This window comes from Thalia democratica, chromosome 2 (genome assembly GCF_965202585.1).
Source record: "Thalia democratica chromosome 2, ktThaDemo2.hap1.1, whole genome shotgun sequence".
Lineage (NCBI taxonomy): Eukaryota > Metazoa > Chordata > Thaliacea > Salpida > Salpidae > Thalia > Thalia democratica.
The window spans coordinates 47471007-47497486 of record NC_139166.1 but is presented as its reverse complement, the minus strand read 5'-3'; the positions used below and the strand labels follow the sequence as shown (position 1 = coordinate 47497486).

The following is a 26480-nucleotide window of genomic DNA, read 5'->3' as shown; positions in this document are numbered from 1 at the left end:
CAGTTATTTTTCAACATTTTCAAAAAATTCGAGAAAAATAAACACACTCTCAGCCTTACATAATTGAAGTAAGTACCGAAAAAATTTTGAGTCATTAAACGAAACACCGACTGTTGTGTAAGAATGCCCTTTGGCAATATATTATAAACAAAAATAAAAGTCACGTACGCTTAACTTTAAAGGTCTTGCAAAAATACTGCAAAGAAAAAGGATTATATTTATTTGCATAAATGTAAATCAAACACTAATTTTTTTAAACATAGATTTTAATATAAGAAATTAATAAGGAACATTATAGTTAATGAAACAAAACAACGTAATTTAAGGTGAAAAAAAAATTATAGAGGTTAACATAAGCTTTTATAAAGTTTAATGACAATAAAAATATATTACAAGATGTATTTTATTTAAATACAGGTTTAAAATATCTAAAAACACTAAATTTAATTAACTCATTCATTTTATATGACCTGAGCATGAGAAAGTCAGTAATCTTTTTTGTATTAAAAAAGTTATCACTTTTATGATGCATTAAAGTTTTTTGTAAGTACTACTATTAAAAGATAACAAGCTAAATTTTTTGAACACAATTTAAATAACACTTTAGTGGTTTCTAGTTCTAAAACAATATACTTTATGAAAACAAATCAAAATGATTGTTTGTTTGAGCTTTCTAACTTTTCCCAAAAAATAAACCGATCTCCGAAAAAGTTTTCTTGCATTGAAGGCTTATCATTAACCTGTAGATATTTGTTTCCTAATGCAAAGTCTTCCCATTTTGTAGTTGGCCGATTAACTCCTATGTTAGGGTTTCTAAAAAAAGTAAACTTTTAAAAACGCTGTTAGTTAAATGATAAAATTATATACTTTTTTATGGTACTTGGATTTTTTTTCCATTAGCTGATTTTGAAAACTTGAAAAGTTTTTCATTTAAAACTGATTTAGAAAAGTTAAGGTTATATTTTACCGTGTTAATATAAAAAATGTACTTGCTCAGACTAGATTTTTAAATAATAATAAAAAAATCCGTTAAAACATTATATTTAAAACTAAAAGATAATCTTTAAAAAATAGTAGATTTAAAATTGTACTAAAGCACTTCAGAAATATTTCAAAGATTCTGTCCACCTTTAATATGCAGTTATTATAAATTTGTTAATTTGAACAAAGAAAAAATTTTACTTTTAAATAAATTTGTATATATTTTTTCATACGTTTAAAATACTAATAAACTTTTGTCAAATTTATTTAGAATTAGTGTTTAATCATACTTAATTCAAAACTTGTCTGTTTTTGTTGAATAATTTTATTTTAAAAGAGTTTAAAGGTAATTTAAAATATTAAACATAAACTGTTGTATTTTTTTTTTGTTTCTAAATTAATTATAAAAAATCATCATTGATGTTATTTCCTTTCGAGGGCTTTGACTGGTAATAATTACAATCAACATTTATTATTGTCAAATTTTAAACAATTTATAAATTTTTGATGATATATAATATTTTGTTTTTCTATTTTTACACTATAACAACATATTCAAACCCGCTAGTAGCAAAGTTAGCGATGTATCCCATCCAAATTTTGCTCAGCTCTTTTTCTTCATTGCTAAACTTGGCACTGAGGCTCAGTTTGTTGCAGTTGAGGGGATATCCGAATGTATACATCAGGTCGTCGCCGTGATCACACTCGCAAAGATCGGACTTGAACATTGCGCCCTCTGCCGGTTGAAACTCTTTTTCGTGAAACAAACGCGTTTTTTGATTCATGCGGTAAAAAAAAGTATGGCTGTTACCTGTTTTTTTGAATAATATAAAATATTTAAAGAGCACTCGGCTATAATACACAAGTTTATTTTTAATAGCTGTTTTGTACATCATTAAGTTATTTCAACTTTTTTAAATAAATGGGTTATGTTTAAAAAGTACAAGCTTAAGAAAAGTAACTTTGTCAAAAAAGTATCAGTTTCACCAGTATTTTTTAAAGTTTGCAAGTGTTAAGTTTAGTGCAGTGTAAAAAGAATAAAGTTTTTGACGAATAGTGAAGTTACAATCTTATATTATTTCTAAAACCTGTTTACATATGTTAAATATCAATAAGTTTTAATTTATTAAGTAGTAAAATTACTACTTAACCGTGATAATAGTCGTTTTTGTATAAAAGTGTGTTTACTTAAAAATTGTTAGGCTAAATGTATTTTTTTTATTAGTAATCTAATATGTGCAGATTAGGAAAATTTCAAATCATGCATAACAAAAAAAAAAAGTTTAAAAGTTTACGATATACATGTACAGTACAACTTTTATGAAAGCACAAAAGTAAAAGTTCAAAAAAAGACTATATAACTAAATATCTATCTTCTCCTACAGTTTTTAAGCAATCGTTTTCAAAAAAAATCAGTTTATTTTTAACTTAATATTTTTTTTCTAAAAAAATCGAGTACTTTTTTTGCCTTGGTCATTAAAGTATTGAGTTTAAATTATTTTTTGATTGTAATTTTTTTTTTTCTTTTAACACAACGATTATTTTGAAGTAAATTGAAATTAATTCATTGAAAAATAAAGGAGAAGGCAGATTTTTAGTAAGTTTTTCAATTCCCAGAAAATTAACAATGAAAATCTTTCCTCTTATGTTTTTACACAGCTGATCATATCTCAAAAGATTATCTTTATTCTTGTCAAAAATATCGCTTATTGTACTAAAGATCGCAAATTTAGCTTTCAAATGTTATTTTTGGTAAGAAAATGTCGGACTTCAATGGCCTTAAGGATTTTTATGATTGAAGATCTATAATAAAGTTGTTTAAAGAGATAATAGACAACAACTTGGACTTTAATAATTTAGATTGTCAGAATTGTAGTCCAAGTTATTGTTTACTATCTCTTTAAACAAATTTGCTGAACTATTATAATAGTTATCAATTGGACTATCTAATATATTTTATTTCTTCAAACTTCAAAAAAAAATTTAAGTTTATGTTTAAAAAAATCCAAAGTTACTAAAAGATGGCTGTTTTTTAGTAGTTATGAAGTATTTCTTATAAAAACTTTATTTTTTAATTTTACTAAATATCATTATTTGTAATAACTTGACATTATATATATGATTTATTGAATGATAAAAAAACGCTCAAAAAGTTTGGTCAAGGACCTGGTTCACAAAAAAACCTTTCGGTTATACTGTCGTACACCGTTTAGATACCTTTTAACGTCTTGTCCAGGAAGTTAAAGGATAGGACATTCTAGAACTTTGTTTCAATCAAAAGTTATTTTTGCAATATGACCCTTTAAAAACGTTTTTAAAAGGACTTAATTGTCATGTTACCAATGTCTAGACTCTAGTGTTAATTTATGTAAAGGGTTATCATTTCAACCTGCATGTGGTAATTAAAAATAACAACTATAGTGAAAACAGATGTTTACGATATACAATTAGAAAAAAAAATCATAAATGATATTAGTATATTATTAAATGAAATATTAAGCTTTATATAAATCATACTTTGTCAAACTATAAACTTGCTGATTATAAAAAATAAAAACAATGTTATTTTGTATGATTTTAATTGGAACAATAGAAATATAAATTGCAACTTTTCAAAGCTGTTTTCAACTTAAAACATGAAAACAATTCGTTTCAGTAGAAAATTTGTTGTTTTATATGCACTATATAATTAACTGTGATGTCAGTCTAACACACCTGCACAGCTTTTGACGCATTTCAAAGTTGGATGAACAAAATTGACATCTCCTTGTATTTCCGCTGCTATTTTGCTGAATCGCATAATGTCATTTTTGTCCGAGTATATGGTTTTGTACTTGTTCCAAATTTCGTCAAAGACCTTTTCGTCGTTGGCTATCTGTTGTTTAAAAAGCATAGCAATTCTAAGTTAAGCATGGGTGTTGATTTTTAGTTTTGACTGTAAATGATTTAAAACAACTAATTAAATAACGAAACAAGATAAAAATATTTTTCTTGACATCCGTTTTTTATAATTTGTTTCCTAAAACTGTTTGTTTATTATGATTTTTTTTTAAATATTAGTACTTATTTTTTTATTTTTTTCTACTTTGATAAGGAAACAAATATAAAAAGCATATAAACTTTGTATGCGTACGAAAAAAAGCCCTTAATTGCATTTTTTGCGTCCTCTTCACTAAGACCCTGTGAAAACCCTTTATCCTGTCCTGGAGCTAAGAGTCCATATGCCTCTGTGCTGTTAACACCAATAATGAATGGGACTTTAGCCAAAGTTTGCTGTTTGAAGCAAGCTTCAGGCATTTCTTTCAAAATGTTTGCGTCAAGCGCAATTGAAAAATATTTCATTTGCTGTAGAGTGAGTTTAAAATTATTTTAGCTAATTAAATTAATTCTTTTAATTCGAATTACATGCATTTTTGATTTTATCATTTTGACTTTAAATATGTAAGTTTTATAATTACTGCTAATCATCATTTACAATTTTCTAATCTTGCTACAAAATTTAAAAAATAGAAAATTACTGATTGTTTCTACATATAGTGGTTCTGAAAGTTTTTATGTTATGCACTAAAAAAAAGTTTTACAGCAAGTTAAGCTGTCTATAAAAATAAATTTTAATTTTTTTCATTTGTTGTACAGCGCACTATTTAACTTCACATGGGTAAAAAAAGATATGTAATGTTTTAGCATCTTAAATTACTTTTGTTATTTTAATCTTAACAACTTCAAGCTTTCATTTTGTTTATACCATCATTATTTCACCATACGCCGCCATAATTTCTTCAGCCGGCTTTTCTTTCAGCTTCTTCAAAATTTCCTTCGGGTTACCAGCATCGATTTCAAGTTTCTCAATCATCGCCTTTCGCGCTCCATCGTTGTACTTGTCGACGACCACTAAATTTTATAACAGCTAAACTTTTTTTTCGCCACAATACTTGTAAATATGTCTTACTGTTGTCGGCTGCAACACCGCTGTGGCAGATCGCTTTGTGGAACAAATGTCGACTGACGTCGGAAACCATGTGAAGATTGACGGATCCCGATCCGGCGCTCTCTCCGAATATTGTTACGTTACTCGGGTCACCTCCGAAACTTGCAATGTTATCTTTGACCCATCTGTGAATTGTAAAATCTTTTGAGAAGTAGTAACTTAAAAAATTGACGCGTACTTTTTATTAGGTACTTTTTTTAATTTTTAACTTATATTGACAAAAGCTTATATAACATAAATTTTGTAAAAGTATAAAATTTAATTCAACTTTAATACTAACAAATATGTTCTGCATTTGTTAACTAATAATTAAGTTTTTAGATAATTTTTTTTTAATTATATTTAAATTAAAATTATATTAAAATTTGATTATTCAAAATTACAAGTTAATTTATCGTTTAAGATCATTAACTTTTTTCAAATTTGTTTATTTTAGAACAACCATTTTAGCTTTTGTTTTAACAACTACAACTTTTTTGGTAATCATAAAACTATGAAACGTTTAATTTTAACTCTTTTCTTTTTTTTTTTAAGTTTAAGTTGTATCCAAATACGAAATTTATTGAAAATATACTTTTTTTAATTCAATTATGTTACGACAAGTTTACGACAATCACAATTTATAGTCGAAACTTAATATACATATGGGGTAATACTTTAAAACAATACCACGCATACAAACTTTTTAAAACGAATAATAAAATAATTTAACCGATGAACTTACTCAAGGGCGCAAACTTGGTCAAGTATGCCTTGGTTTCCACGGGGGCAGCCTTTTGCCTCGGGAGGAAACGACATGAGCCCGAACACATTCACCCTGTAGTTCGGCATGACGACAACCACGTCTTGCAAGCTTGCCAGGACTGATCCGTCGTACACACCACTCATTCCTGCTTGAAAACCGCCTCCGTAAAACCACACCATGACCTTGTTATAGAGTGATACTATAATGATATTTAAGTATCTTAAATCGTCCTTCTGGTATGTCAATCGTTACTTGTGGCATTTTTTTTGTGTTTATTTTAATTACTATATTCTAAATTGCTATATAAGAAAAACTATTATACTTCAAGAAAATAAACAAAGCTTTTATCTTAAGCTTATTAATGTTATTGCTTAAAGTGCTTTCAAATGCGTCGTCAGCAACCAAGCAAATAGAAGTTCTATATTTTTGTTAAAGGTTAATTAGGAAAATCTTTTGAGCTAGAAAAAAAATAAACAGAGTAATTTATCCAAGAAGCAGATTGAAAACTAATAAATTCCATTCAATAAAATACAAATTAAAAATCCGCTTTGCGGTGAAAAAGTGTAATTGTTTTTTCTAAAAACAATAAAGTTTTTATTAGGAAACCGCACACAATTGTATTGTATATAACACTTATTGTTTTTTAGAACGTTAACATTGCTAAGGTTTGTAAATACCAACAGTAAGGTGTTTTAGTACTTGGTTCTTAAGTTTTTTTTTCGTTTAGAAACGAAGCTAATGCTTTTAACTTTTTTGTTATACAAACTTAACACAAATATACCGTACGTTCAAATAATAAACAAAGCTAAAACTTAAATATTCATATAAGGTTTAATGTTTGTTTTAATAATTTTTTATTTTGCTTAAATGTAATGTGTAAATTAAAAAGAAATTTTTTTATCAGGAAACCTTATAAACTTTTATTTTCTGTTGATTTTAAATAAATTAAAAATACTAATTTTCTATTCTGTCATCTTTCTTTTATTAACACAAAAACATAATCAACACTAACCGGCAGTTTTGCACTGGGGCTGGTGTTTGAAGTGTAAACTTTCAAATACAGGCAATCTTCGCTCATTTCGTAAAAATCTTCGTTAAACTCATTAGTGGTCAGTACAAATGGGTCCATCATCCTCAACATTTCTGTGTTCTGTATTGGAGCGGCTTTGATCTTGGTTCCATCTAAAACACCATTCCAAGGCTTTGTCAATCTAGTTTAAAAGATTTAATTAAAATCAAAGTTCTTTTTACTAGAAGTTAAAGAATTTTTCTTCGTAGATTTTATAAAAACTAGTTTATAGTTTAATTAATAATTACATTTAAATGTTCAATATTACATCTTAAACTGAGAAAACTTTTAACTAAAAAAAAACTTATTGTTGATTTATTTTAGTTAAACTTTATGCCCTACGATTCTAAATGGCAGAAGAAAATTTAAAGCTTATATATATATTTAAATTAAGCTTTGTAACAAAAAATAATATGTGTACTGTAAAAAGAATCTTTAAAAACTTTTGTGGAGGTTCAAATCTTAAATCTCCAACCGGCGGTTTTGCAAATGGAATTCCTGAAAATCTAAAAACTTGTTTTGCGCCTTCAATATTTGGCTTTTTGCATTCTAAACCCTTAACGTCCCCCAAGGAAGTTTTTGCAAAAGCATACATTTAAACTATAACAAAACTCTGAAAATCAAAACTTTTAATACAACACACTGTTTTTTGAAAAGCATAACATAACATGACAAACAGCTAAAATTATAAGTCTAGAAGCTGCTCACTTCAGCCAATTTAAATAACAAAAAAGAAAAGTAAATAAGTAAGTAAATATTTAACTACCTTTTTTTCCTTTATATGGCATTACCCTTATTTGGTAGTTTAAATAAATAAACCGTTTTTTATACTAAGTGTTTGTAATTCACTAAAAATAAATACGTATATTAAGTATTACAACCGCATATATTGCAAGAACAAACTTTAGTTTTGATATATCTACATAATATTACAACCATCAGGAAATGACAATGTTCAAGCAAATATTATTTGATAAAAAATACGTGTTTATACTACAAACAAGCATATAACGTTTGCCTTAAGCGTTTAATGAAATATATTAATTTAAAAACTCTACTTAGTATCGTTTGTAAAATTTTACTGATATTGATTATATCATCTTTCCATTTGAAAAATGTCATGCGCAATTAATTTTAAATCAATACTTAATAATTATTGATATCAAAAAATACTATTATCTAAAGCTAGTACTTCCTTACAGTTCATAGCTCAGTTGAAGTATGTTAATCCGTTATGTACAGAAACATATTTCAGTGTAATAAAAGAAGGATACTGTATAATTTGTTATTATTATATATTCCAGTGAACTTGTTTCATTAGAATCTTTTGTTAACAAACGCTTAAATTTATATTTTGAATAGTTATTAACTAAAGCTAAACTTTATTTAAAGTATTTAATGCTGATTTACTTATAATTTTCGAGCTAATTTATATTCAAACTTTTTATGTTCTTTGAAATATGCTCTAGTTTTTAAATTTGTTAAATGAGAAAACGTTTAACAAAATACTGTTTATTAGCCAAGGCTGATAACAACTTTAGATACAATGATTTACGTATTGTTAGATAATATATGATCACTTTGATAACTTCGAAAGCTATTAAAATTTGAAAACCTCTAAAGATTATTTTAGTAAACGAATAACACACATTGTGATTTTACTAAATGAATTTAAAGTAGTTCAAAGTTTTTTTTACAAGTTTTACCTTATAAAACATAAGTTAAAACATAATTTGTTAAAATATTTTAGATTTTAGTTGTTAATAATAAATTATTTTAATGGGTCAAGTTTTTGTAGTTGACCAAATTTTCAAGCACTTCAGTTTTGTCAAGTTTTTGTTACTATATTATTTAAATAACCTGTAGTCGCTATTAAATTGATTTATATACAAGTACGTCATATAAAGCATATGATTATTAGGTCGTTAAACTACTAAAAACTTACAAAAAAAACTTTGCAATGAATTTGTTCCAAAATTTACCGGATCAAATAACAGACTTTAGCAAGTTATTGCGTACTAATACGCTATATATAGATTATGCCAATAAAAATGCATGTGAAAAAGTTGAAGAATTTTCAATAAGAAACAGACAAAACCGTGAATTATTTTTTGTAATTAAAAACACCAATGATCAAAGGAATAGTGGTAGAAAGCGGAAATCCAATAATATTAACTTTAGCATATATAGCATAAAAGAAACTAAGCTTTTAAAGCTAGTTGTTGTAACTAGGCCATCATTTTTCAAAAGAAAACTGTGCAAAGTAAAAGTATATCTCGGCAATAAAAACCAAGTCGGCGAAATAGCTTCAAACTGCGTAGCTAAATGTTCTCTTCAAAAAGAATCGTTTATTGTATATGACAACAGCAAAAACGCAATTTTGTTCATTAAAAAAGTTATATCTACAAAAAGGTGGATAATTTACAGCAGCAACAGGGTTGAAGTAGGGAAAATACAGTTTTACGGCAGAAAAACGAACTATTTTGAAAAGAACGACTGGCTGTTAAATTTTCCTGTGGATTTAGACCTGCGATGTAAGTTACTTTTACTCGGTGCAGTATTTTTTTTCGAATCAAATCGTTGCCTAAACATGCGGAGGAGCGACTGCTTGAAAAACTTTCAGCAAACGTTGAGACGCTGTCAAAGTAATAACTCAGATTGTGGTAGTTCAAGCGAAGAAGAAAGCAATCATGAACAAGAACCGAACGACAAAAACGACGGTTTCGATACAAACTGGACTGCGTGAAGTTTTTATCTTAGTTTAAAAATTTATAAACTAAGCGTAATGTGTGTACATAAATATTTCTTTTATAGTTTTTGTAGCTAAATTTGAAGGGATATTGTGGTGATTATCTCTACTAAGCCACTTCAAAGGCTTATATAGGTTTAATACTTTTATTTTTGAATATAACACTTACTTAGTATTTACTTTTGTTTGTCTTTTTTAATATATTTTAAACATTTGCAAAAAAAAAGTATTTTTTCTTTTTATCAAAACAGATATTGTATTAAAACCAAAACATTAAAGCCTAGTATTATTTACTTGACATCAAATATCTCTTGTATCTTTCGTGTATAGATAAAATGATTAAGTGATTAAAAAAATCATTAAGGCTTTTTTTATTATAAGATTATTTTATTTAAATGTTTAATTATTTTATCATGTGTTCTTACTAAAGACAAGTGTATTATCATATCAACGGATAATATCGTAAGATTAGTACTTATAAGTTTTACATAAATATTCATACTAAAATTTTAATCTTCAAACCGCCTAAGATGTTCAATAAACGTTTACCATACTTTATAAAGTTATGTAATCGTGGTTTTCTTACCTAAAAAATTACAAAGTTAAGGCAGATTTGAAATAAAACAATCATCGTTTTACATTTACGCGAATAAAAATATTTCACAAGTTTTATGTATTTATAAGATAAAATATACATTTCCGTTTAGTTGTAAAATTTAGATTATTTTGTTAATTTATAACAGTTTATTGCATTTAAACATTCAAAGGACTTTTTACTTATAATAAATATTATTTAAATACGCTCTTTTAAAAACTAAGTTATATAAGTAGTACAGCCTTCTTTTTATAGTAAAATCATTCAGTTTTTGCTTAAATTTTCCGCGTAAAAGGTTTAAAAAAGTTGCATATATTCAAAATAATGTTTTCTAATAATTTTTTTTATTTATCATACTTTCCGGTAAAAGTTCAAAATATATATATATATTTAAAAAGATTTGTAGTTTCTGTTAAATTGAGTAGATTATAATTAAGATAGCGATTTTTTATGATCTGGTTTCCAAGAATAAATTACAATTACGAAATCGCTATTCAAGCCTTTTTTTTAGTTTTCAAATATTTGGTTTATACCAGGTGCGTCGCTTTTGGTGGAGCATTATAGAAAAAGCTTTTCCTAAAAACTTTTTCATTATACTACTATAAAACTGTTGAATTTATTATTTTTAAATAAAACTTAGTTTACAAACGGTTCTTTTTATTTGTAGTACTTTTATCTTACTATTTTTATTTAATGCTAAACTAAGGATTTTTTAAATACTTGTAAAATTTTTGCATCTCATAAAAAAATACCTCGCGTGCCCACTAGTTAATATTTTTTTTATTTTTTTTTTTACTTTGAAATTTGACATCTGATCTTTTTTTAGTACTTAAGTTGTTTTATTAAACTTATTGATCCGCAATCCATTCTGCTTAGATACAAAAATAAACACCGATTCGATACTAAATATAACCTCTATCAATCAATTTTTTATTCACTTACTCATCATTTTAAAAACTTTGACATTTCAAACAACTAAAATAATAGTAGTTTTTGCATTTGAATGTAAAAATGTATATACAACATTTTTCATGAAATGTACTTAATATCTATCGTTTAACTGCTATTTTGAGCTCAAATAAATAACATTGTTCCACAAAGAATTTATACTTAATCATAAATAAAACAATGGCAAAACCCTGGTACGACCGACTATACAAAGCATTCCTGCTCGGAGACAGCGGAGTGGGCAAAACCTCCGTCCTCAGACGCCTCATTAACCCCAAAGAAGAACTGCTCGACCACTCTCCTACCATCGGGATCGACTTCACCATCAAGAACTACGACATAGAAGGCAAGCAGGTGAAGCTGCAAGTGTGGGACACTGCAGGTATGGAGCAGTACAACGCGACCCAGGCGGGTCAGTACCGCCACTGCCACGTCATGCTGCTGGTGTACAGCGTCGACGACCGGAATTCGTTGGAGAGGCTGAAAGTTTGGAGGCAGCTGGCGCGCGAGTACTGCCCTGAAGACATCCATGAGTACGTGGTGGCGAACAAGTGCGATCTGGTGGGTGAGAGGAGCATACCAAGTGAGGTTGGCAAGGAGCTGGCTGAAAAGTTCGGAGCCAGGTTCGTCGAGGTCAGCTCGAAAAGCGGTTTGAACGTGGAGGCGATGTTCAAGGACGTTGTGGTTAATTTGATTGAAAAAGACAAGGGTGGGTGTTCGATGGAGAAGGGTAAGGTCGATTTGAACAGCAAGAAAGCTTACAAGCAACAGTGTTGTTGAAATTCAAGTTTAATCAAAAAATTCTATCTAAAATACATATTTAAAGTTAATAAAAACTATAAGTAAGACTCATTTTTCATTATTTCTTTAAAACCGAATATTTTGAAAATTATCATAAACAAACTTATTAGGTTTAAATTTCTAATGGTTTTTTACCACTTTATCTATGTGTAAAGCATAGTTTAATGAAGCACGTTTTAAAAACATAAAAGTTAGAAAGAAGAAAAGAGGCTAAGAATAAAACTTGTTTCTAAATAGATATATGTTTATAAACATAATAAAAATATTAACTCTTTTACACAAGGCAGTTTATAAACTATTGAAATAAAATAAAAATATTATAGTCAGTATTTAATCTAAAAAAGACATATAATTTCAAATACTTTTTTTTAACTTTAAAAAGTTATGATAAACACTTTAAAGCTTTAAGGAAACTTTTGAAAAGCAATACAGCTTGTATAATGTTAAAAAAAAAACACTTAATACAAAAACTAAAATGAAAGTTTTATAAACTTAAAATATCGTTTTTAGATTTATCAACAAGTGTTTAACGCTTTTTTTACACTATCTTCATCAATAGTTTTTTCTATCTTTTTTCTTTGTTCTATAAAAGTAGCAGCAATCTTGTCGTAAGAGCGTCTTTTTAACAATATTGGCATTGGTTCCACATTACAGTTTTTACATAGTGAATCAAAATCACTTTTTTCACATTCCGTTGTGAAATTGTAGCGGGTTTTGCATATATTTTCATTTGAATAATTTCTTTTTGGTTTAATTTTATCACATTCTGAAGATTTCTAAATGTTTTTTTATTTTTTTAGTAAAAGATCTGTACAAACTTAATATTATAAAGTAATAGTTTTAATAGTATCAACTTACCTTTTTTACAATTGTTTTTGTTTCTTCTTCGGAATAGTTATTTAAAGGTAGTCGAAACACTCCTTTAGATTGATCTCTTTAAAATTTATAATACAAGGTTAAGCTATTGTTCTTGAATGCATAAAACTAACTATTTCTAGAAGCTTTAAGTATTTTTTAAATCACATTTTACACAAATGAAATTTTTTTCGTACTTGAAACTCTAAATTTTTTTAAACTTTTAAAGTACTGACTTAATTAAAAAATCAAAGTCTAAAATACTTTTTAAATCATACTTTCATGTACTAAAGCAATATTATTTAAATTCGTCCAACTTACAAATCATTCTTAACAATCACATTTTTTAAACCAGTAAATTATTAAACAGAAGTCCAACTACTAAATTTTTATAAACGTAGAAGCTATATTAAGTTTAAAAAAATATTGGTAAGGAGATTATTCTCTGTAACCATAAAACTCTTTGTTTTGAGCATTTAATAAAAAAATTTTTACAGTACACATTTTTTTCAATTGTCTTAAGTTTTTTTAAGCATTTAGATAAAACCCTTGCTAATTTACAAACCTGGTGTCTTCAAATGCAACGCCAGGCACCGAGCTCAAAGGCAGCACTGCCTCCCCCTCCAGGTCGTTGTACCCGACAAAGTCGTGGTCGAACACCCCAAAGTGGACCATCATGTCGTTCAGCTGGCAATCTTTGTGCGAAACGGGAAATATGAACTTGTCGTCGTCAAATATCGGGTCCAGCGTTTTCTTGTATACTTTAGTCTGCTGCGATTGAACCCGTCCGTCAAACATACTCTCAGGAACTAGTCTGGTTTTTCAAGTTTTTTTTATACTTTGCATGTGATAGCATAAAACATTTTTAATCGTTTTTTGCTAAGCGTGACTTTTGAACTTAATTTTTAGCATTATTGTTGTAGCATGTTTTAATTAAGTTATCTAAATTAGCTTTGTACACTTTTAAAATAAAAATATCTATTTAGCATTTAAAATAGAATTTTAGAATTCTTATAATATGAAATAAAGTGATTTTTAAAGTCTACATAAAAGTAATTTACTTTTACGAGTTTTAAAAAACGATTTTTCAAAGGAGTTTTAAGTTTAAAAGGCACTGACTTGATTACTACAAAAGGATCGCTCGATCCAGTCACATCTAGAGAAATGAGATTTTCACATCTCAGAACGCTCACTTCTACTTGTGAGTCTTCACGGTTATATTTAACGTGGGCGTCCAGCATTCCAAAAATTGGGTTGCTCTTTAATTTCTCTCCCATGTTGTACATCTGAAAGACTTAGCAATTTAGTTTTTATATAGATAAATATCAACAGTCAAATGTCAGTTTTTTTAATGATTTTTTATGTTAAAATTGGAACTTTTTTATTTTTTTTGTTCTCAATCGACTATATTTATATAAAGAATTAGTAATTAAGTATAACTAGCTATCAGCTTTTACAAAGCTTGTTTGCAATTTTTTTTTAAGACTTAAGTTTGTTTATACTGTTTGATAATATAGGTAAAAATATGTAAAGTATATTTATAAAGTAAAACTCGTTTAAAACTTTGGAAATAGCTACCTGGTAATAATAACAAATTTACACAGTACTCTTTCTTTATTAAGTTGACACATGTTTTTATGTGTTAACAAGTAAACATAGTTTAACGGAGCTCTGTAAAAAATAAATACTGTAAGTAAAGAATATGAGTTAAATTTGGTGTATATATGTATTTATTAAAAGTAAGAATAATTACTGTAGAGTATGGAGTACGAACTATTGTAAATTAATAGTTAATGATAGATACAATATATAATGTTAAATCCAGTAATCTTCCTTTATTGTACCAACATATGTTTCTGTGTGTCAACGAATCAACACACTTCAACTGGGTTGTTAATGGGAAGAAAAACTCCATATATTACTCCATATGGAACAACTATATTCCAGTGAAGTTACTTCACTAGGATCTTTTGTTAGCAAACGATTAAACCTATATTTTTGAACAGTAATGTTAAATCCGACTGTTATAAAACTATAGAATATTTATAATTATAAAATTTAAATTTTAATAAAGTAAAGTAAAATACAAAACAAAATAACAAATCAAAATATAAACCACTTACATGAAAGATGAAAAAATACTAATGCATAAAATTCATATTTTGATTTTGATTTTTGTATTTTACTTTACTTTAGTTTATTATAGTTTATGATTAATAAATACTAGTATTATATAGTTTTATATTAGTCGGATTTAACAATATATATTGTATCTACTATTAACCATTAATTGTAAATAATCTATAATAATTATTCTTATTTATAATAAACACAAATTTAAACACAAATTAACTTTAGCTTCTTTACTTTCCTTACAGTTTTTACTTTTTTTACAGAGCTCTGTTGAAGTTTTAACATGTTTTAGTTTAATAAAGAAAGAGTATTGTGTAAATTTGTTTATATTCATTCCAATGAACTTATTTTGCTAAGATCTCTATTAGCAAACGATTAACTTTAGTTTTTGAAAAGTTACCTGGTAATAATAAATCTTAATGAGATTTTGACTAGAAATACCGCGTGACTTGAGATCCATTGTTAAAAGTTGGTATTCCGCTAGATGATACATTTCTTCTAGATCAGTACCTTTTCCATCAGCATGAAAAAAATCAATGATTTGCTGTTGTAGAACGTATCTAAAAAAATGTTTCATTTATTTATTTTTTTCTAGCTTAAGTAAAAGTATTGTTTATTTTATAACTAAAAACTGCCTTTGTGTAGCAATGGTTCTAAAAAGTTTCAAAAGCTGATTACTTCAATACTTATATTGTTTATTGAACGATAAAAAAGCTTGGTATAAGGACCTGGTGTACAAAGGAACCTTTCGGTTGTCGAATCGTACACCATTACTGAAAAAAAAATCTTTTAAAACTTGACAAATTAAAATATATTTTTTTACCATAAAAACTAGTCTTAATCTTGTAAAATGTTTCTGCTTATAATTTGTCAATCAACAAAATTGGCGAAAGTCTGCAGAACAAGTCCGGACTTTCGTTTGCCGTGAGACAAGCTCAAATTTAACAAAAGGGTTGATCATGCCAATTCGATCATCAGACCACAGGTTTCGGTAGACTGAGACCGGTTTCGTCCTTATTAGGACTCATCAGTCAGTCACAACCGAAAAACTGAAACCGGTCTCAGTCTACCGAAACCTGTGGTCTGATGATCGAATTGGCATGATCAACCCTTTTGTTAAATTTGAGCTTATAATTTGTGTTATAAAAACTTGTTAGCAACTTTAAAAATTTAGTTTTTTAAAAATGAAATTTATTTATCATAAGCACTTATTTAATTTTTAACATTTGATTATTACGTCATTTTATATCTTAAAACTTTAAATTTCAGTATGATTTTATTTCAATTTGTATTCATTCCAATTCAGTAAGAAACTACTTCTGATGAGCCTTACTACGAAAGTACTAAAATAAATTTAAAGAAAATGAAATGTATTCTGTTATATATTTAAAAAAAAATAAAAGTTGTATGACGTATTTATTTCAAAACAACTGTTATTATTTATTTTTGAAATGAATACTACTCAAAAAATTTTTTCCATAGTAAAATATATAAAACTGTACTGCACAGAAATTAAGAAACATTGCTCTATAAATTAGAACAGCCTAACTATAAACATGGTAAAAAAAACCTGCATTGATTATAAAAAGCAGAACTTTCATCTATAAACTCAGTCAACACCAAAATGGTCATTTGATTTACACATTGCTCCCATAATGCAAAAAGTACTCTTGAAAAATTTGTCTGAAAAGTAATCAGGATTTTACTTTAAATTTTAGAAACTTTGTGTGTCGATAAATAATATTTTAACTAAATAACATGCAAGTACATACTACACTCAAATTAATTCATATGAAAAAACGTTTTTGAAATATTTTCGTTTTTAGAAATTTGTGAGTCCTACTTTTTTTTTGCTTAAAACGTAAAATTATTCTAATTTATCAAAGCATATAACTTTTTTAAACCTCACATAACCACTCATGTAGGTTGACAATGTTTTCATGTAGATAATTCATCAGCGGTTCAATTGCTTGAGAAGCACAGCTTTTTTGTGCTTTATTATCTAAACTCTCTTTTTCCGATTGCTTTACTTCCCTAGCGAAAATTCTCAGGTACTCCAAAATATCATTCTAAATTAAGCAAGTTAAGCAAAATATACTGAAAAGTTTTAATTTTATAGCTAACCTTCATCTTATCACCAACTTTGTTTACGACTTCTCGGATAGTTTTTCTTAACCCCATGATTGCACTGAAGTTAAGTTTGCTCACGCGATCCAGTACATCTTCTTTTGTTAAACTAACCTCATCTTCATCTAAAAATAGTTTGAAGTTGTTTAAGTTTAATTAGCGTAAAATAATAACTCTAAGATTGTTTGCATATTAGCCACCTTGTAATTAACAACCATAAACAATGCTACAACTAACCTACTTGTCGAGCAAAGTCCTCAATACGCATTTTTACTGGAAGGTCATCAACAAAAGATTTTACATGCTGTAATTAGTTTTTGGTTTAATTTTTATTATAAATACAGATAACCTATATTATTGCTTTTAAGTTCAAAATAAAAGTTCTAGTTATGCAACATTATGTCTTTTATGTTTTTGCGGCAAAAATTTTTTAAGGTTAAATTTAAAAAAATTTCAGACATAAAACTTGTTTTCAAACTGTTTAAAAGTTAATTATTTAGATATACGGACTTGTAGGTTGTTGAGGGCAAGGCACATTTCCTCAGTCACATCAAATTGTCCTTCAATGTCGTAAAACCCGTTTCTAACTAGTTTTTTGTACACTAAAACTCCGTAGTACTCAGCACAGTTAACTACGTCATCTATTAATCTAAATGAAATGGTGTATGTGTCTATTATACTCGGCCACTTCAACACGGACCAGAAATCTAAAACACTCTGCAAAATATTAGGTATTAAATAAAATACCACAAGTTCTAAAGGTTAAGATTGTATTACTTTTATAAACTTTAAATTTTTTGAGAACAGTATTAAAACTTACAATTAAAAAATGATAATCTTTTTTAACTTAGTTAAGTTTAAATGCAATTAGTGTAATAACATAGCGAATTTAATACAGCTGATTTAATTAATGTAATATTTTTTTCTATTTACTTGGATACATAAGTATTTTTTTATCTTATCAGCCGTGTGTAGAAAAAGTTTGTTCATCAGGCTTTAAAATATTATAAAAATCTTAACAAAAAAAACTACCGAATATGCATATTTTTAACAATAGTTAACTTTTATAATACAACGTAAAGGAAAAACTTAATATATATATTGTTTATTGAACGATAAAAAAGCGCTCAAAAGTTTGGTCTAAGGACCTGGTTTACGAAAAAACCTTTCGGTTATTGAGTCGTACACCACAGAACACTTTATATATATAGATATTACATATAAATTTGTATATTTATATTTTACATATAGAACCCTTTTAAATAATAAACTAAATAAATATACCGATAAAGCAGAAGTTGTGTCAATTGCTGATGACGATTTTTTAATAAGATTGTCAATTTTTTTCATTTTTTCAACTTCAACGGTTTTTTCAATTATTTCTTTTGTTTTCGTATGAGAAACATCTAACCATCTCAGTAAAGCAGGCCGAAACCAGTCATTGAAATTATTCAATGGATCAGTTTTTTGACACTCTATTAAAATTAAAAAGCGTTAATGTATCAACTCAACAAATGTTTTTATTACTGTTTAATTGTTTAAGATATATTATTTTTCATAATAAATAATAATTGTTAATAAAAAAAATGTTTACGTCTATAGATAAATACCTAAACATATCAGTTAGTTTACAAAAATTAATTTGGTTTTGTATTGCACTTTAATATATTTTTTTTAAGGGGGTCAGCAGCTTTTTTGTAAATAACGGGCTAGGTTTACTGAAAAAAGTTCTTTGCAGACCAAGGTATTCTAAAAAATATGTAAAACAATATATAGGAGAGCAAGTACATAAAAAATGTAAAAAATAAGCAGTACATTTTACTGACAAGCAAAAAAAAAATTCTTACTGTTAAAAATATTAAACTTATTCTTACACATTATTTGTTTTATAGCTAAAAAGCACCTCGCAAGCCGGAAAATTTTGCCGACTCCTAATTTAAACATTTTTTATCTTTGAAAAACCTTAATACATGAAAAAAAGTATTGTAAAATATTTATGATTGTAAGAAAAAAATATACTTACCAATGCTAGTAAATTGTCTGAGTTGATGAATACTTCTTAAGCTTCGATAAAGTTTAAAAACATGTTGGCTATACTTTTCATCTGTTTTAGCACCGTTATGTTCCTCTAGAAAAAAAGTTTTCAAGTTTAACTAAATATGTTAAACCTATCAGTTAAGTTGAAACAAACTTTTAGTGTTTTCTTTCATAACAACGGTTGCTTGCCCCATAATTTCTTTTGCATCTTTTGCAAGCTCTTCAACTATCGAGTTGTAAACAACAGTAAAATATTCTATCTTACCACACTTTTTAACAACTTCATGAAAAACTTGTTTTTCAGATATCAGGTCAGCCTCTACTCCTTTGCATATCATCCAGAAAGTTTTGACTCTTTGTACTAAATAACAATAAACTATTTAAAAATATTTTCAAAAACATTCATCAATATTTTAAGGATTTTATTCAATAATTCTTAGGTTTAAGTAATATATACTTTAACAAAATTGAAGGTTTAAATTTATTAGTTTTTATGCTATTTTGGTAGTTTTAAAAAGTGAGGTTTTGAAATTTGTGAGATACAAAATATTTTTAAATCAATATACAAAACATTTATACTTTCATTATCAGTTTCTTCCTCTTCTTCATCTAAATCGTTTTCTAGTTCTTGATGTTCTAAAGAATCTTTCAAGCTTTTGTAATGTAGTTTTGCCCCTTTGCAAAAGCTTCCGAGAAGTCTTGAGTCTGTATCTGTGATATTCTCTTCTTTCAAACTTTGGCATATCATATATAGAAAATCCACTTCTTTTATACATTTTAATAAATATCCAAGTTCAAGTACGTTGTTATTCTAAATTGATATATAAAAATAAGTTACTTAAACTTCCGTTATAAGTTTTAGGACTAATAATAATCACTTCAATACCTTGTTTTTTGAAAAACTTAATCGATGGTTGACTATTTTACGGTAACTTTGTTTTAAGAACATAACAACAGACTCGTGCAAAACTTCAGGTTTGTATCTAGTTGCATGTCTTTCATTAGTTCTTCTACTTTGGTTATCCTCAAAGGAATACGAAACTTGTCTAATCATATCAAACAGTGTCTTATTGCTAAAAGTATTCTCGTCACTACCCTGTGTAACGCAAATTATTTTTTAAGCTTCATACTATTATATTAAATTTTAGGTTTTTTTTCCTAAAATTTTAAAATATAAAAAATATGGACATAACTTTTTTAGAACTTGTCTAACCATTTTACTTTAAATAAGAGAGATTAGATAACCGAGTTTTATATCAATGTGTATATATATTAATGACTTTTTATTAAAAGTAGGAGAAACGTGTACCTATTTTTCAAAATTTTACTTTTTATATTTTAAATTCTTTTATTAATATTATTGTATTTTATAAGTTGTTTTGTTTATTAAATTGTATCTAAAGAGGTTAATATTTAACTCCTGTTAAAAAAAACTTCTACTATCGTATACCATACAAACTAAGTGTTTTAAAATTATTAAGTTATTATTGTTAAGTACTTTTACGAAGACAAAAATTGTTGTTCTAAATTATAGAAAAAGTCAATAACGTACATATTTTTCATTAACTCGAGAATATATGTCCCAATTTATTAATGAAAGAGTAAATTCATCTAATCTATTTTGCTCCCTAAATTCATTTAGGATAGTTGTAGCTTCTAGACATAGTTCTGTTTTCCATGATGATTCAGACTGTAAATAGACAAATAAAATATATAACTACTTGTAACTATCGTTTCAAACTAGTTTCTTTTTTGTTATGTTACTAACGAACTAAAACAATTTGTTTATAGATTTTTTAACAATTTTACTTTTTTTTTTGACCATCTATACTAAAAGTTTAATAAAAATAAAGACTTTGTTTTTTTCGAGTAAAAAATTATATTAGATACGTTTAAGATAAAACAAAAAACATAAGCTACTAAAACTAAACATTTAAAAGAATAAACACAATTAGAAATTTTTATTAAATCAGTCGAATTTATTGTCTGAATTTTGATATGTTTTTTTAATTTAATTTTAAAATTTAAGTTAACTAAAAAATCACAGTCTAATTAATAAATTACAATATTAAGTTTTATCCTTTAAGTTGTTTTTAATGCAAGATATTTTATTTTTAAATATTTACTCTTTTTATATCAAATACAGTAGCAAAAATTACGATTTATTAAAGAAAGGTTTTTAAATGATTCTAGTTCAACTAAACAGTTCTTATAAAAAATATAAATTAAATAAATAAACTCTCGGTGAAAACTAACAAGTTTAATAAGAAAAAAAAAAGGAAATAAACAGACCAACGTTTTTAACAAATTATTTTAGTAAAACACTTTTTTAAAATACATTTTCTAATAAAAATCTATCATTTAAAAAAATAGGTTATAAGTTAACTATTAGCTTATGTGTATTTCTATACTTAATCATTTAAATTTAGTTTAAAAACGTAAATAAAATAAATATTTTAAGATTATATAACTGGAAATTTATCTAACTAATATTATGTAAGATTTGGTCAGCTTTTGAAAGTTTTACAATTTTTTATTAGATTGTTCTATAAATTCAGTGTTAAAAATGTTAATAAAGCTACAAGTAATTAAAAATTTATATCGGTTGTTTGGTATTTTACTCATAATTACAATACTTACTGTTCTCTCTTCAAAATTTTTATTAAATATATCAAATTTAGAATAATGTACTAAAAGCCAAACCAAATCCTCATGGATAACATTTTACTTTATTATTGATGTATTCTAACAACTAACATTGTTCGAAATGTGGTCAGTCAGACACAGGTGCAACAAAGCTGCGTACTGCAGGTCTGCAATCGGGTTTCTTTCTGCTTGTATTCCTTTGACCTCTACAACAAGCTTGATTCGTCCTCTCACATTCTTTGATATTTTTTTTATAATAGTTTTGTATCGTCATTGGTTATTTGCGATTAAAACTTTATTTTGTATTAAGGTTTATTTATATTTCAATCTTCAAAAATTAACGGATTAATCGTCTGAAAGCTCGATTTTTATTTTGAATAACAGTTTTTTGAAATTTATATTTTCTTAAAAAAACGGTTTAGCAAATAACTTGTATTTCAATTTTCTATACATTTATTTCTAATATTTAAAGTAAATATAAAAGAAACTAACCGTATACGAACTTAGAATACACAAATGTTATTCCGTTTCTACAAAAAAAAACATAGAATCTATTCTAAATAAATCATTATTAAAGCAACAAAAAACTCTTAAGAAAATACTGAATCAAATTAGCACAAAAACTAATTTCGAAATATACGAAATAATACAAACAAAACATATATTAAAAAGTTTAGAATTAAAATTCCATGTAAATTATAATATGTAAAATATTTTTAAATTATTATGTAAATATAGATAAACAAATTACTTAAACAAATTAGATAAACATGTTTAGAACAAACAGGAAAAGGTATATTTTTTATTTTTTTATTAATTGGTAACAAATTTCGTTAAGTGTTTTGCCTAACTATTTTCTACTGGTTATTAAGTTTTTTAATATTTAGACTTAAGTATATCCACGTGTTGCTAAAATATGTTACTAAAGCAATATTTAACGTTTTATAAATCACTAATATATTTGTGTATTGATACGTTATCATACATATAAGCTATTTTTCAGTTTTGATTTATTTCTAAGATACATAAAATTAGTCCAAGCACAGAATTCTTACTCGTCATTATTCTTTATTTATAAAAAAAAACTTGTTTGTCGTTTTGTAACTAAATTGTAGTAAAAAAAAAAATTTTTTTTTATAATGTAACGACTAAAATAAAATATATGTATTCTAATTAAATTTTTACACAACCTATATTCTATACTATAGTAACCTGATACAATCGTCATCAGAAATGTAGGCTTTTTAACTCAATAAAACTTTTCTAATTTTATGTTCACAGCAGTCAAATTCAAAAAAAATCGATTGATCTTTGACATATGCAAACATAAGACTTACTATGTAGTATTCAAATTTTAACTAACTTTCATTTAACTTGTAGGCTAATATTTAAGTCTTAAAATTTGTTTATTTTACTTGAACAAAAATTTTTTAATTAACATAGATATCAGGCAAAGTTTACTTCAAGCGAACAAGATGGTTTTAAGTTAGACCATTTTTCCAAAGGATCATTTCCAATACTTTTTAAAGGAATCGATACGAACCCAATATGATCGTCTTTGTCTTTAGACGACAAATGCTCTTTCAGATATCTGGTTAAAGGTATATAAAATAGTGGTAAAAACTGTTGTACGCTCTTTTTGATATCCTAAATAAACAAAAGTTATGGAAGTAGTACTTCTTTTTTCATAGTAAAACTAGCTTAATATTAATATTAACACGGTAGTAACTTCAAATAAGAGTAAACTAACGTTTGAAATCCTTTAAACCCCACCACCTTTTTCTGTACCTCTTCCGTGTCTTGATCCCATATTTGAACTTGCACAGAGTAATCTGAAATATCACTCCTTTTAATTTTAAACTCTCTTTGCTCGTTCCACCTCGGGTTTAGGGTGGACTGCTGCGTTCCTGTCTCCTTCACCGGATACTTGCCATTGTACGTTTCTTTATATATTTTCACAAACTCGTCTCCGTGTACAATTGAACAAACGCAGTAAGGATCAGATGTTCCATCACTGTCCTTAGCGGCAAGGTTCTCTGCCTCCACAAACGTCACTTTTACTTTGCACTCTTCCGCCTTCCTTTTACCACTCACTTTTTCGATCACCTCGTTGAGATCGTTACCAGACACGCGCCGCAAAAAATTGCACAACTTCGCGTCGTTGATTTTATTTTTTCCGACCGGCAAACGGTTTAAAATAACTGAAACGTTGGATTCAAGAAATCCTGTCTTGAAGTTTTGTTGGTTGAGCAAATCTTCCATGCTTTTGTCGCCGTAGAGGCTGTCTGAAATATTTTGCGTGTTGCTGAAGGTAGACTTGCGAATTGCACCTGCTCGAGGTTTTCTCTTTGTTGCCATGTTAAAATTATTTTTTTATGTTCTGTTTGAAAATAAAAACATAAGTAAAACGTATTTAGTTTTTTGCATAAAAGTAAAAGAGTTTTTTACATTGTTAAAAAATTCTAAAGTAAATTTTATAAGTGTTTTTTTTTTTATAAATATCGATTTAATGTGTAATAAGTATTTTTTAATCAAAGTTTTTATAACTTAGTTAAATTTTTCTAGATCTAGAGCTGTAAAAGTAATTCATAGAAAGTTGAAGCCGAAATTTAAAGGTATAAATCATGCTTCAAAAACGCTTAGATTTAAAACTCTAAAAGTCTTTTTGTTTAAGTATAACTGTATAAAAAAAAAAGTTATTTTAGTACTTATGTAAAAAATACAGAGCTTATTGATTAAAATACTATAGAGTTATTAAAAGAATTTTTTTTAGTATATCCTTAAAATAAAACAATCAAATAATTTTTGTAAAAACCTTTGTTAGTGTTGTCGGTTTTAATGGTAATACTAATGAAAATTGGTTTTAGGTATTGCAAAAAAGCTTCTTTTTTTAAGCTTTGTATCTTTAGAAAAAATGTTAACACAATAACTATCAGTTCTTTTAAAAATTGAAAAGTTTGCACAGCAGCGTGCATATAATCTTGGTTGAGTACAAAAATTTAAGTTTAATAAACATATACTTTTTGTTTGTGAAAAAATCTAATAAATTGTTTTGTTTGATCTTCAGAAAAATTGTTTTCGTAAAATATATTAAAACCAACTTAATAAATAAACAAATAAATAAAAGTTAAACTGACTGTATAATGGTGCAAAACAATATTAAATGAAAGTTTTTGTGTTCATTGGTTTTTTCTTTGACAAAATAAATACAAGCTTTACACATTTAATTACTTATTCACTGGTTATATATTAGCTTAATCTGAAGCGCCACTAGTAGTTTTTAAAATGCAAAACATAAAGAGTACAGTTTGAACGGTTTTAAAATGAAAAGTATTAAAACATTCAAAATAATAAATAAAACGTATGACTCCTTTTGCTAGCTCAGTAAAAACTATATATTGGTATTTAAATATCGATGCTATTTTGAGCCTAGAGCAGTTATTCTAACTGATCTCAAAAATTATTATTTTATCTTATACAACAAAAATTCTTAGCGTGTTGTTTGTTCTAGTATAGAAGTTCTATCAACAAAAAGCTTTTAACGTTTGTTTGCATAGAGTTTAAATTGTTTTTCAAGAAATTTAAACTAATACTTAATTACACTTTTAAAAATATTTTTGAAAATATTTATATAGTCTCTTCTTTAATATCGTAGTTTAAAACGTCATTAAATAAATGATTCATAAGTTTTAACAATTTTGATTTTATCAGTACTTGTAATAACTTTTTTTTTTTAGTTTATAAAAACCACGCAAACGAAACGATTCTAAAAGTTTTACAACAGCTTAAATATTGTATCTTTGTCACATATTAATAAGTTAACGTTAAACTAGTAGGTTGGCTTTTTTCAAATTACTTCATTTTTAGACCTTTATTAACACGACTTTTCAACTACTGAATAATACTATGTTTTTACAAAGTTAAAAAAATATAAATTTTTAGTATTAAGTGTGCCACTTTTACTAAAGCTACCTAGAATTGATATTGGTAAGCTATACTTTCTTTATATCTTCTTTGATATAAATTTTCAGTATTTATTTGAAAGTTGTAAACAACTTATTTTGTATTCAAATAAATTTCCTGATGAAATAATGACGATTAGGAAGTTCATAATGTTTTTTTTTCTCTTATCGAAGTACAACTTGTGAAATATTAAGTCAATAAATTTTCTCATAACTTTACTAATTATTTGTAAGTTAACGATAACTTTTACTTCTTCCAACTACATGTACTGACTCATTACTTAAAGGGCTTAAATAAGATATCAGTGTTGCAATGTATTTCACAAACTATTTACTTAACATCTTCTTGATTCAAATGAACAGTATTCTACATTTTTATATAAATAGCAAACTATCAATTTAAATTATAGTTTTCTTTTTATGACTAAAAATATATATAATTAAAAAAACAAAAAATAAAAATTTATTTATTTATTAACAGTTTTATTTGAAAAATAATAATTTATTACTTTTTCTAATACATGTTCTCAATCACTTCTCTTGTGTGTAATCTTAACTACTTCATGTAAAATATTTATAAAAGCAAATTTAAGATTAAGAAAAACAGTTTTTCATTTTAAACCAAGACTTTAAAAATTACATATACTAAACTTCAGACTTTATACTTTACTAATCTTTAAAAAACAACAACATTTTATTTCTTGATTTACTATGATTTGTATGTTAAATAAATAACAGTTGTAGTGTTTTGAAATATGTTTTATTATTAAGTAGTAAAAAGTCTTATTAATCTTACCTAAAACAAACTTTTAAATTAAATGCAGTTTACATGTTTAAACTATTT

At 26.4% G+C, this 26480-nt stretch overlaps 2 protein-coding genes and 1 pseudogene across 2 annotated transcripts; 1 reads left to right on the top strand and 2 right to left on the bottom strand.

Annotated features, from left to right (window-relative positions):
- Positions 1-531: 531 nt before the first annotated feature.
- Positions 532-7378, bottom strand: LOC145828629 (cocaine esterase-like). The gene is made up of 9 exons (XM_082936384.1): positions 7227-7378; positions 6727-6925; positions 5694-5896; positions 4931-5094; positions 4727-4872; positions 4102-4326; positions 3697-3856; positions 1543-1792; positions 532-813 (listed from the first exon to the last, which is right to left on the bottom strand). Exons 1-9 carry the CDS (start codon positions 7376-7378, stop codon positions 648-650), a joined length of 1665 nt encoding a protein of 554 aa, XP_082792510.1. The 3' UTR covers positions 532-647.
- Positions 7379-7813: 435 nt separating this feature from the next.
- On the top strand, positions 7814-11855 carry LOC145828628 (ras-related protein Rab-13 pseudogene; annotated as a pseudogene).
- A 530-nt stretch (positions 11856-12385) lies between these two features.
- LOC145829232 (BAI1-associated protein 3-like) lies at positions 12386-24024 on the bottom strand. The gene is made up of 19 exons (XM_082936972.1): positions 23425-24024; positions 23136-23265; positions 21786-21911; positions 20581-20718; positions 19915-20124; positions 19608-19839; positions 19183-19389; positions 19015-19119; positions 18276-18466; positions 17502-17708; positions 17229-17295; positions 16989-17116; positions 16769-16933; positions 16435-16547; positions 15265-15424; positions 13851-14017; positions 13297-13545; positions 12735-12810; positions 12386-12652 (listed from the first exon to the last, which is right to left on the bottom strand). The coding sequence occupies exons 1-19, from the start codon at positions 23934-23936 to the stop codon at positions 12392-12394; spliced, it is 3444 nt and encodes a 1147-aa protein (XP_082793098.1). The 5' UTR covers positions 23937-24024; the 3' UTR covers positions 12386-12391.
- Between the last annotated feature and the right edge of the window lie 2456 nt (positions 24025-26480).